The sequence below is a fragment of the Varanus komodoensis genome, unplaced genomic scaffold (assembly GCF_004798865.1).
Source record: "Varanus komodoensis strain SLA01 unplaced genomic scaffold, ASM479886v1 scaffold3, whole genome shotgun sequence".
Classification (NCBI taxonomy): domain Eukaryota; kingdom Metazoa; phylum Chordata; class Lepidosauria; order Squamata; family Varanidae; genus Varanus; species Varanus komodoensis.
In genome coordinates this window covers 11291061-11304189 of record NW_025335761.1, presented here as the reverse complement: position 1 = coordinate 11304189, position 13129 = coordinate 11291061, and the positions used below count along the sequence as shown (strand labels likewise).

The window sequence follows — 13129 nt, the reverse complement described above, 5'->3', positions numbered from 1 at the left end:
TGTCCAGTGGCTCCAAACAAATTGTCATATTCAATTCCTTCTCCACTCCTGCCACTGCCAACTGTATGCTATCTTCCTGATATCATTCAGGTGCCTTAATTCTCAGCCATAAGAGTAGAATGTAGGGCATATAAATATGCAGCAGACTGCAACTTCCTGCTAGTGTTGTGCTATCATCCTATTTGCACTTGCAGATTTGTTTCCAGCAACCCCCAACAGCAAAAGCCCTCCTGCTAGGAGGTGAGTATATGCTGTAATATTTTGTTGCAGATCCAAAATATTTCAGCACATCCTCACCTCCAAACAACAAGACTCCTACTGTTTGGTGTTGCTGCCAGCCAGATCTGCCTTTATCTATACTATTGCATTCCATTCCACTCTCCACCCACTCCCAGTTTTCTGTTTTTCTTTTCCAACTGACATTCAACACTCCTAGTACTGTGCATGCTCAGCCCTCATTGAGTTTTGTGCCTGTGTGTGTGTGTGTGTGTGTGTGTGCGCGCGCGCGCGCGCTCGCGCACAGTTAGGGTTTGTTCCATCAGTTGTTTTTGCTTGGTTTTTAACAATTTTTAAAACCTCAAGATTATTTCACAAACCATCGTGGTACCTCCCCTCGTTTCTCAATTGCTTCTTTTTGGCTTCCATTTTTGTTGACATATACCACTATGCCATGTAAAACCTCCTTGCTGAGTGATGGGCACAAAAGGAGTTTATTTGCTTGCCTCCACAGAGCAAGAAGTGAGGAAACCAAGCCTCACTCCTGTAAACACTCCTTGGCAACCAAGCTCATTCAAAATGTGTGTACCCCAGGATATGATGAAGTATTCAGTGAATGGAATAAAATATAGGAAGTTGAAACAAATAAACAAGGAAAGATCTAGGCAGATCTAGAAAGATCTAGTGGGAAGAATATGAGTGCATTGCATCTGAAAAGAAAATGTACCCTCAATTAATGCAGGGAGGTTAAATGTTTTAAGCATTCAAACTATGTGGTAAAATAGGGCGGAGCTGTGGGTGGAATGAAGTACACAGAAGAAGTACACATACCTTTCAGGCTTTTTTCCGGAAGGAACAGAGGCAGTTGCCATGGACCTCCCATATGAGGGGGGGTTCCCATTGAGGAGGCCTCATCAACATTGGTATTGATGCACTGTTACCAGCTCTTTCAGAATCCCACTAATTTGTGCTCTGTAAACCTAATGTGTGGGAGGAACACATAACACTATTGGGGTAGTGTCCTTTCTTCATGACAGAATAAGCAAGATATTTGCAGGCATACGCAGTACTAAGAGCAGCAACCTAGCTCGCAATGGGTTTCTTAACATACAGAATGCTGTCATCAGTGTAATGCCTAAAGGCACCAGTATAAACACAGCAACCTACTGGAACATCCTCCAGATTGCACTATTATAAATTATAATACTCATCTGTTTCTCTTAACCCTTACCAACCAAGTTTTTTCAGGCTCACTATCATTCTGACAGGCAAGCAGAATTTTTTAAAAAAGACAAAAGAAGAGAAAGAACAATTTTAATAGACACTATCAGCAGAGAGGAGAGAGAGACCCATTAAAACTGTTCCCTCTTTTGTACAATGAGAACACTAATTAGAACTGCAAGAGCTGTTCTTGGATGAGACCAGGAGAAAGAAGAAATAAAGCAGTTCTAACTGGCTAACAGCAGCAGCAGAGCAAATGGATCCCAAGGAAAGAAAAGAAGGAATAGGGCAAGTGAGCAGCTCTGCCTCAGTGAATGAAGAAAGGTCGGTGTGGGAGAAGCAGATATGATCCAGTCCAGTGGCTGGCAGACAAATAGGAAATGGAAAATCCAGGGCCTCTGCAGGAGGGCAAGGATGTGCTCTGCCTTGTACTAAGGTTCTTGTCTGTTAGCCCTCTGTACAATGAATGTTTTTCTCATAATAGTAAATACCGTATTTTTCGCTCTATAAGACGCACTTTCCCCCCCTCAAAAGTAAGGGGAAATGTCTGTGCGTCTTATAGAGCAAATGTGTGTGCGCCCGACACCCGGGACTCTGCCGGCCCGCCTGCACCACGTGGCACCACCTGGCCGGCACGCGCTCGGCACGCCGTGTTCTGCCCCCCCCCCGGCGCAGGTGAGAGCTGTGCCGCTCAGGGGGAGAGGTGAGGAGGAGCCGTGGGCTTTAACCTGCCAGCCACACGGAGAGACAGACTGCTCACCCCCACTGCCCGGGAAGACCAGCCGCCGCGCCGCCCGGAAGACCACCACTAGCACGCTGCCGGCCCCACGTGGCACCACCTGCCGGCATGCGCTCGGCGCACCCTGCTCCGCCCCCCTCCTCCGGCACAGGTGAGAGCTGTTAATCACAGGTCGGTGTGTGTTTTCAAATGGCAACCTGTCTTTTAATGAAGCCCATGGGGAAGTGATGGAGAATGTGCCTGTGATTATCAGGAAGCTTTCCATGGATCAGTTATCTGTTAGTTGATCAGACACATTTTTTTTTAGGATCAGTGGATATTTGAACAGCATCACCTTCGTGTATGAAGTTTATTCTTCAAAGGCTACTTAGTTCGCTGTGTGTTTGATTTACCGTACAATATCTCATTTTTTGTCAGAAGTTTTTTTCTATTATTTACTAGTAGGGCAGCGTGGACATTACTGGCTTTTTTAGATTTGTTATTGAATTGTCTGCAGCAGCTCTTGTATAACTGGTGTAGATTGTGGATTCCTTCAATAATTCCACTACTGACTAAGAAAGTGATGTCAGTGATTGTGAGCAACAGAGCTTTATAAATTCTGACTCTAGTGATGATGAGTTCTATGGGTTCAACGAAAACTAGAAGAGTACTCGAACTTTAAAGTCTCTCTTTTGTTAATGACAGTGATGATGGTTCTTAATGCCACTGTTGACTGCTGTTCACTTTACAAGGTTGAAATACGGTATTACTGTATTCTGTTATAGTTTATTAAATAGTTTAGTAAACCATTTGATTCAGAATATTTTTTTTCTTGTTTTCCTCCTCTAAAAACTAGGTGTGTCTTATGGTCAGGTGCGTCTTATAGAGTGAAAAATACGGTAGCAGGATTGTCCAGGCCCCATGGCAGTCATTTTGTGAGTCGCCCTGTCCTGCCGTGCTCTGCCCTTGGCAGCCATTTTATGGCAATGCACATGGCATTTTCTCAAAATTCCAAATGACCCCAAATAGGAAGAGATCTTATACATAGCTATTAATTTAATATTCTTACTGTTTTAAAGGAATGTATAGAATTCAACTGTTAATCTTATGAGCAAGTCTCTGCCTCTGTAATGTGTGCCTTGGTGGTTGATTAATACTTGCTATATAAAAATATAACTTTTTTCATCTAAATTCACCTCATGAGGTTTATTTCAGAGAAAATAACATATAAGATGTGATATGGGAGCATCGATATGTAACTTTGTTATTTTTCAGCATGTCCAGTCATAAATGTACTTTGCCCCAGCTGTGCCACCTTCAGAAAATTTGTCTAATACTGTTGCTCAGTGTCCCCATCATATCTCTATGATGTTTTGAAATTGGATCTGCCAAAAGAAAGGCAAATAACCTTAAATAATAATCAGTGAAGAAACATCCAAACCTGACTTATTTTTTCAGGAGGGCCTCCTATTTCAGAAAACATACCAACTGGTTTTCTAGAGAAGACCCTGCATCTCCTCCAAGTCCCTTTTCTTCTGAAAATCAGTTACGTTCTGGTGGTCAAAAACTAAAAAAAAAAAAAATAATACCATTGAAGAGAGAATGTCTGAATCAAATACACCAGCTGAGCATCTCATCCTGGTCACCCTTCCTTATATGGACATAGCCTTTTCTACACAAGGAATTTACTTTGTACTCCTCATTTCCTATTCACTATTATTTAAAGGCTCTTTAGATAATGTTGTGACCCTTCAGTTTTGTTTCTGTGCCTAACCAGAACTTTTAGATGAGTTATTTTGTTCTGTTTTTATGGACTGTGTAAACTCACTGTGAGGTGGTATAGAAATGAAATAAATTTTAGAGCAAGGAAAGTGCAGAATTGAATTATGAAAGCAAAAGAAAGTATAATTTCTTGTGAATTTGTACTATTTCATTATATCACAGTGCCATCTAAAGGTTATATAGTAGAAAAGCAGGAAAGGAAATGTTCCTTGTGTAGTTCAGCAAAACCAAAAGTTAGATTTATCTGATAAAGAACTTTGTGTAGAAAAGCTCAGGGATCCTGCTACACTTCTAAAATACTGTATATTTCTGTATCAGATCTGAAATATTGAAGTACATTATTATTATCTCTCTTGTAGAAAAACAGCTTCCATTTTATGATGACTTTGAGAACCCGCAATGGAAATAAAATTGAAACTTATTGCCAAGTTTGTTTTTTCTTGCGAAAACATAAAAATAAAGAGTCATTTCGCATACATTTCCTCACAGACATATGATGAACTAGTTGAAGTAAGGGGAAATTGCAGTTGTATAAAAATCATTAAAGAGGCAAAGTACTTTTCTCTTATTGTTGACCCTGCATTAGATAGTTCTCATACAGATCAATTATGCACTGTACTGCTTAAATGGAAAAGTACAGTGCATAAGAATGGAGTCATTCTTATGCTTTGTGCCAACTGAGACCAATGCAGGAGAAACCTTATAACCATCATTCAGCACTCTTCAGAAGGATTCTAGGGGACAGACATATGGACTATGAGTGCTAAATACAAGGGTCCTCAAGCTCACATAAAAGCTATGAATAACCATGCTGTGTTAGTGCCCTGTGCAGCTCATTTCCTGAACCTAATTGGGCAAAATAGTATAGATGGTAACTTTTATGCAGTGAAGCTGTATATATTGATGATTTCTATGCTGTCAGGCTCTATCCAGAGACGGAATACTTCAAGATTTGACTGATTACTGGTTTGAAAAAAATACCAGGAAAAAAAAAAAGACCTTGAAAAACCTGTCACAAACGGGATGGTCCTGCAAAGAAGTTACCACATAAACTCTTATCATCTATTATGACTGAATTTTGGATGCCTTAATAAAGATGACCAATTATTCCAAAAAGGAAGTAGTGGTTCAAGTGGAAACAAACTCAGAAACCTGTTAAATATCTGTTATGGTAGTATTCTGGCATAAAGTCCTTGATGGATTTCACTGTCAACAAAATCCTATAAAAACAGGCCTTAATATTGTGTCAGGGGGAAATGCTTTCTTCCTTCATAACTTTTACATATGCCATGTGAAACTCTAATGAAATTGAAGAGTCAAAGAAATGGAGTAATCAAGAGGAATTTACATATAAAGATGAAAGATAAACAGATCAGAAACATAAATCAGTTTGTTCAGATGGAAAAAGTGACTGCAAACCAAACAGGCAGGAACAAATTCCGGATGAAACCATACAACAGTGTCTTAGATAAACTTAGATAGAATTGGGAAAGTGTTCCTGTGTTCATATGTGAATAAATTTGGATTCTGGGCAAAACTAGACCATTTCCCCCAAAATTAAGGTCAGCAAATTTCTCTGTTCTCTGGTCAAAAGCATGTTATGTCTTAGATACAGAGGGATGTGATGGATCTGAGACTACTGCACATAGCAGTTTAAAGATACTTTTCATTAGGACCTGGCTGAAGCTTCCCCAAATATTACCATAGCTCTCTACCTTTATCTTACTGTCACTTTCAATTTTTGAAGGAGAAAGAGCATTCTCTAAAACAGTCTTTAGTTTTTTAAAAAGTCCATTGTTTCACAATGCTGGATACAGGGTGCATATTGCTAATACTTTTACTATGGTTTCAGCAATTGACTAGCAGTCCTTGCATTCTCTCTTTCTCTCATTTATTGCTCTCTCTCCTTGCTGCTCACAGCTTGCACTACCACAGCAAAAGGACTTATGCCACATCTTGTTTCAGGCTGGACATAAGAAAAGCCTCCCAATGACCAGCAGTAGTGACCACGTTGTTTCCTGCTGTGCCTCTATGGAGCTGCTAACCTATGTGTTCCAAACGGGCTCCTGCATTCAGGGAAAGTCCACGATAAGACAGTTATGCAAGAGATCAAGGTGTTTCTAATATGGAGCTGGACCTGTTTCTTCTGTCTGTTGAGCAAATGGCACAAGCACCATCCTAGTTTGATGGTGGAGGAACAACAAAGACAGGCAATCCTCAGGAAGGTTTTGAAAGCTGTGTAAGTTGTCAAGATGACCCTCTCCCATATTCTGACAAAATACATTTCAGAGCTTTGTAGGACTGAAGGAAATGTCTCAAAAAGCTCAGAATAAAGGCAGGCTTGTATTCCTGTATCTCTTGTTGAGGGAGCCTGGTTCTAAGCCATTTAGGAAAAATTGTGTGTGCTCAATATCATATTTGAAAGCTCAGCTTACGAAGCACTAACAAATTGGTTATTATAGTCTTAGAAAACACAACACCAAGACTTACCAACCACCAAATTAGAATTAAATTGGTTCATATTCAATTCTTTATACATTAAATTCCAGTTTAGCTAGTAATGAGTTTGCCTCTCATTTGCTTTATTATTCACCTTCCATTTCTGACAAATACTCAGTGAAACTGAGTGAAGACAAGAACCTGATGCCATCAGAAAGTTTATTTTCTCCCCACTGCTTCTTAAACACATGCCAGCGCAATCCCAAACCATTTCACAAATTAGGACTGAATATATTAGCTCAGTCCTTGCAGCTTACCCATACCATCTCAGATGTTTTCAGAACATTAAAGTGGCCTACTGAAAATGTAAGAAATAATGACTACAATCAAGAAGTTACAGTCATACATCTTCAGTTAGACACATTGGGTGTGCAAGACAGAGAGAGAGAATGCAGAATGGGTCACGTTGAGCAGGCAGCAGCACAGTATGCTCATGAATGGACATCTCCATACCATTGCTTCTTCTGAAAGTTTTTTCAATGGTTTGCGTTTGTTTTCACTCCCTCCACCCTCAACCTTACTCTGATATTCAAGGCTTTATGAATCTGTTGTTTTAGAAATGGAAAGCTATACACAGGTCCAGCTTGTCCTTTCACCCAACATGCACACTATTTGCGTTCACTAAGGGAGATGTTGACTTCACCTAGGAAACCTACACCTGCTCCCTGGAAATGAGAGCAGCTATCACATCACTCTCTCAACCACCCTCTCTTTCTTTTGCAAAGCAAATGAATTTTACAACTAGTTTCTTCCTCCTCCAGTTTTCACTCCTCCAGTTTTCACACATCATGCTAGCAAAGCCTGCACAGAGTGTGTGTGTGTCGGGGGGGCGGTTGGCCTGGTTAGCATGTGAGGAAACAGGAGGAGAAACATACCACATAGTCCTCTTCATCATGAAAGTGGCATCTTAGTAAGAGAACATCCAGGACAGCTGGAACAACATTTTCTCTCTTTCAACCCTCTCTGGACATCCAAATTCCCACCCAAACTCTCAAGTATGTCAGGAGAAAAAGACTGACTGACTGACTGACTCCTTTCCTGGACTACTAATTCCAATTAGTGGTGCTGCTAGGTCATTTTGGACCCTGGACTTTCATTATCTTGGTGTAGTGAGTGGGGGGAATAGACAGCCAGAAAAGTTTGATTCTTTGATTTTTAAAAAGAGTTTCTGAACATGTGCTGAATGTCATGTCTTAATTTGTTTAACTCATGATGATAGGAATAAAATTGTGCTTCCGTGGTGATATTAAAATCATACAATTGGTAGGAAGCACCATGTCATCGAAGAAAGTGATATTTTACAGTAAAAGTTGGCATCTATAGCCCCAATTATGTTTTAAACTTGTTCATGAAAATCAATTGGTGTGGGCCCTCATGGGCCCTGGCGCACCCATGACAGCCCTGTTGACTCCCTCCTGTTGGCCTCTGCCTCCATCGCCTGACACTCTCTGGGCTGTCATTCAGGGGTGAGGGCTGGGTTGGCCTGCAGGGCCCTGCACCTCAGCCCTGGCTGCACCCCAGACTGGAGTCTATGTTCCCTGCCTGCTCAGCAGGCCTGCCTTCCTACACGCAGACGGTGCATGGCCCCAAGGGGGAGGAGGGGATATGCCATGGCAAAGGCCTTTCCCCCTCCACAATAGCAGGATGTAAACAAGAGCTCTCCGTGCGAGAGACCAGGGCGTCAGCCCAGACGGCCAAACAAGAACGAGGAAAGAGAAAGAAAACCAGCGGATCCCCAGCCCGGCCAGCAGTACCTTGCAGTGGTGCTTTTCCCTGGGGGGCTCCGCGGGACATCCCATGACCGGTGCCACCACATCTGCCCTAAGCGGACAGGCTGTAGGTTCTTCTCAGAACACCTTCTCCTCTTTCTCCTCTTCCTTGCCCTTCTCCCGCTGCTGCTTCCCGCCCGCGTGGCCGAGCTCCGGAGTCATTCCCAGCAGGGCAGCCGCCTGCCATCAGGGCTGCAGCGCGCGCGGGCCACTGGCTTTGTTCACACTCTCTCCGCGCCCGGCTGGTTCCTCTTTTTATGTGCTTCCTGAAAGGGTAGCGGCAGCTATAGCCGAGGACGGCCGCTGGCTGCCCCACGCTGTGTTAAAAAAAAAAAAAAAAGGCAAAAACCAGGCATGCAGCACACACACCTCCAGCCCCAGAGCAGTCCTTGGGCGAAGCTGAGAGAATCTTTCTCACATGCAAACACACTCAGAACCCTCTGCTCGTGTTTGGGCGAGCGGGGACAAGTTCTCCGTCGCCCAAGTCTCTGGGATAATGGAGGGAATTCTTCCCTCAGGGCAGAAGCAACCCGATTATCTCACAATCTCTCACTCAGAGAACCGCCAGCTAGAAGTGGGAGTTGAGCTGAATACAACTCCCTTCCCTATCCTAGCACTCTCCAGATGGGTTGGAGTTCAACCATGGGGGGAGGGGGGGCGGGCACCAGGTTGCAAGCAAGCCTGGACTAGAAAAGTACCACACCACTCTGCAGAAACCAAGGCATTCCCTCTACTCAGGAATGGTCCAAATACCTATGCACATCTTGACCTGCTATCATTGGAAAGTATAGGCATGCAACTAACGCAAGCCGTACTTTTTAAGCTGGTTCTTCCCATATACACAATACTTTCTAATCTCATTTGTGTGTGCCCTCCTAGCAGCTCTGAGAAACAGGGCTCTCACTAGCTATACGCATTTTCTGCCCAGGGAAGAACCTGAGGCAGGGCACACTTGCCAAGCGTTGCTCAAGTATAGTGGCAGAAGCGAGTCTTCTTTCCAAGGAGTCCCTCTGGATTCAAACAATTGCCCTGCACTGGCTTCCGCAGTTGGTATAGAAAAAAAAAAAAAAAAACCAGCCAAATGCACAGTCAGGGGTGATATACAAAGCAGTAGTGATTCCCTGAGGTAACAAAAATAGCACATGCTTTGTATGGTATCCCCACCCTACATTGATAAGGGCAAGGAATTTAAACAAACAATCTATCAGAATATTTCCATTCCTCCGGAGATCTCACAAGTGTGTTGATATCTTCAAGATATCTTCCTCCCCAATGAGAGAATGCTATGGACATAGTACATCTTGACTTCAGCAGAGCTTTTGACAAAGTGCCCCATGATGTCCTGATTAACAAACTAGCTACAAGCGGGCTAAATGGAACAACAGTCAAATGGATCCACAGTTGGCTACAGAACTGGGCTCAAAGAGTGTTCATCAAGGGATCCTCTCAAACTGGGGAAAGGTAACAGGGTTCAGTCCTGGCCCCTATTAATTATTTGGATGAGGAACTTCAGGGACCAATTACCACATTTGCAGATGACACAAAACTGGGTGGGATAGCTAATACCCTGGAAGACAGAAGCAAGATTCAATGTGGTATTGATAGGTTGGGGCACCAGGCTGAAAGCAACGGAATGAAATTCAGTAAGGACAAATGCCAAGTTCTGCATCTTGAACTTTTCTAGAACTTTTCTGAAAAAGAAACCAAACAAATTGTTACAAGATGGGGGTTCAACAATACTGTAGGTGAAAAGGGTCTTGGAAATGTTACAGAATTTTTATATTGTGAGCCATGCAGAAAGCCCAGATATGGGCTATTGTAGTGTCATATAAATTCAATAAATAGATCTAACAGAAGCTGAATAAGAGTCAATAATGGCTAAAAAAAGGGAAAATGCTCTTTTAGGCTACATTAATAGAAGGATCACTTGCAGATCATGTGAAGTACTAGTTCCCTTTTACTCAACACTGGTTAGACCTCATCTGGAGTACTGTGTCCAGTTCAGGGCACTGCAATTTAAGAAAAATGCAGACATACAGAAAGTGTTCAGAGGAGGGCAAAAAGGATGATCCAGGGACTGGAAAGAAAGCAATATGAGGAGAGGTTGAAAGAACTGGGCATGTTTAGCCTGAAGAGAAAAGGCTAAGGGGAGATAACAGTACTCTATAAGTACTTGAAAGGCTGTCCAAAGAGGAAGGACAGGATCTTTTTTTTTTTTTTTTTTTTTTATTGTCCCAGACTGCTGGGCATGGAATAATGAGCTCAAGTTACAGGAAGCCAGATTTCAGCTTGACATCAGGAAAAAAAATCCTGACTGTTAGAGCAGTATAACAATGGAACCAATGATCTAGGTAGGTTGTGGGTTCTCCCACATAAAGGCATTCATGATGCAACTGGACAGCCATCTGAGAAGGATGGTTTAACTTGCTGTCCTGCACTGAGCAGGGAATTAGACCCAGTGGCCTTCAGGTCCATTCCAGGTCTATTCTATGATTCTTAGAGTACAAGACAAATGTGAGGATGATCTTTACAAAACGGATGAACTAAGGGCCAAACACATCTTTAACCCTGATGTTCCCCTGTAATAAATAGCCAGAAGGGTGAAGGGAGCTGGACTGGTACAGTGGTACAAGAGCAGTAGTGCCTTTAACTCTTGACTTCCTGCTGCAGTCCCAGCCTAAATCAGGAAGTGCACATCTGCTGTTTGCAATAGAGGAAATTCACCTTTGCAGGGAACACAGGTCATGGGTCACCGGGACACAAGACCTTTGGTACATCCAAAGCAATGTGCTTTATGCAGGACTATTTTTGCAAAGTGCTTCAGCTGATATGAACCTGCTTATATGCTTCATTCCTCAGAGGGGAGACTTGCTATGTGTCTTAACACCACCTAAGGCATGGCTGGTGAGCACAAGTGAAATTAACTTCTCAGTAACACTCTCTGGGTACAGAACTCTTTGTCACTAGTTTACTAAAATTAGCACTTAAGTAATTCAGTCATGTCCTCCTTTTAATTTTCTCCTGTTGTATCTGCTTGCCACAATTGCTACTTACTAGTGTTTGCTTGTTGGTTTGTATTTGTTTTTATTGGTTATTTTATTGGTTTGTTGCATTTAGATTGTGAGGTACTTTGGAAATTCTATAGCAAAACTAAAAGCAGGATACAAATTTTAAATTTTCTAGATGTATTAGTCTACTGCAGCAAAGAAGAAGAAAACAATCTTGTGGCACCTTAAAGACTAACAAATTTATTCCAGCATAAGCTTTCATGGATCACTTCATCAGATGCATGGGTGCATGGAATATTATGAAGAGTTTCAGGTTTATTTATAGTATATATAGGACAGGAGGTTTGTGTTTATGGGGATGGGAGAAGAATTGTAAGTGGTGAGGCCAGCAGGAAATGGAATGCAGAAATAACAATCATATTATTAACAGTAATCTCTCACAGTGCAGTTGCTGCAGATAAACAAACATCCTACCATTAAAAATTAGAACCTGTGTTATAAAAATCAAATTCTGCCTCTCTGGAGCAAAACAAGATATAACTGAACCCTAAACCTCTACCATTCTGTCTCCCTCCAGCACTTCCCAAGTATTTTGGAGGAAGACAGGTACATAGTTTACGGAGGAAAACATAGGAAGCACAGGGATCATATGACTTAGCTCAGGGGGTCCTCAAACTTTTCCACCAGGGGACCAGTTGAAAGCTGCCAGTGCTGGGCGTGGGCTGGAAAGGTGGTGCCCGGGGTGTGCGCGGGCTGGCACAGGGGCAGTGCATGCAGGTGTGCGCGCTGAAACAAGGTGAGGCAAGGTGCAGGCAGGCACATGCGGCGAGGGGCTTGCTTGCTTGGAGATCATTTTCTCTGAGAGAGCAAACCACTGCCTCCCCATGTGCAGGGCAAGGTGGGCAGTGGTGGGTCCAAATAGGCATGGCGGGCCGGATCCAGCCCCCGGGCCTTAGTTTGAGGACCCATGACTTAGCTAAAACCTTGAGGAATTTAAACTGTCAAGAGCTGTCATTTAGACTAGAAAGTCTTAAGAAAAGGGCAGGAAATGGTGGTAGGAATTACCTATTCTGTAATCATATGGTCTACAGCACGGGTCCTCAAACTTTTCCACCAGGGGGCCAGTTGAAAGCTGCCAGTGCTGGGTGCGGGCCGGAAAGGTGGTGCGCACAGGGGCAGGGTGTGTGGTGAGGCAAGGTGAGGTGAGGCGCGGGTGTGGGCGGCTGCACGAGGCAGTGGCTTGCTTGCTTGGAGATCGTTTTCTCCAAGTGAGCAAACCTCTGCCTCCCCGATGTGGTGGCGGGCGCGCATGTGGCGAGTCCAAATGAGCATGGCAGGCCAGATAAATGGGCATGGCAGGCTGGATCTGGCTCCCGGGCTGTAGTCTGAGGACCCATGGTCTACAGCAGGGGTCTCAAACTCGCGGCCCGCAGGCCAATTGCCGGGACTGGTGGGGCACGGGGGAGGGGCCCTGCAGCCTTCAAAGCGCCGGCGGCACCCGGGCCAGCCGCGGGATGAGCGGCCCACCACCACTGCGGTGGTGGAATACTTGATGCGGCCCAGCCTCACCCAGACTCTACTTCCAGCAGCCCCCAGGTAAGTTGAGTTTGAGACCCCTGGTCTACAACCTGTATCATTCCACCATCCTATAGGCTCTCAAGCATTGATGGGAACAGAAAGACAGCTAATTTCACACCCTGGACACAAAGCGAAGACGTACAAAGAAAAGTTCAATTTTCCATTGATGTTTAGGATTTTGCAACCAGCCTCCAGAATTTATTATATAAGCAAAACTGTCAGCAGCAGCAGCAGCAGCAATAACAGCTAATGATTGGATAGCCTTCCAAGAGGATTTTGTTATCCCCAAGCAGTAGGATAAGCACATTGAACACCAGACAATACTGTCTTACTAACAG

The 13129-nt window shown here is 43.5% G+C and overlaps 1 protein-coding gene across 1 annotated transcript in view; it reads right to left on the bottom strand.

Moving 5' to 3' along the window:
- DGKZ (diacylglycerol kinase zeta) overlaps positions 1–8277 on the bottom strand; it is a 127424-nt gene extending 119147 nt beyond the window's left edge. Inside the window, exon 1 of the mRNA XM_044437113.1 lies at positions 8191–8277. Within this exon, the coding sequence (XP_044293048.1) occupies positions 8191–8252 (62 nt within the window). The 5' untranslated portion in view covers positions 8253–8277. The remainder of the gene's footprint in view (positions 1–8190) is intronic.
- Between the last annotated feature and the right edge of the window lie 4852 nt (positions 8278–13129).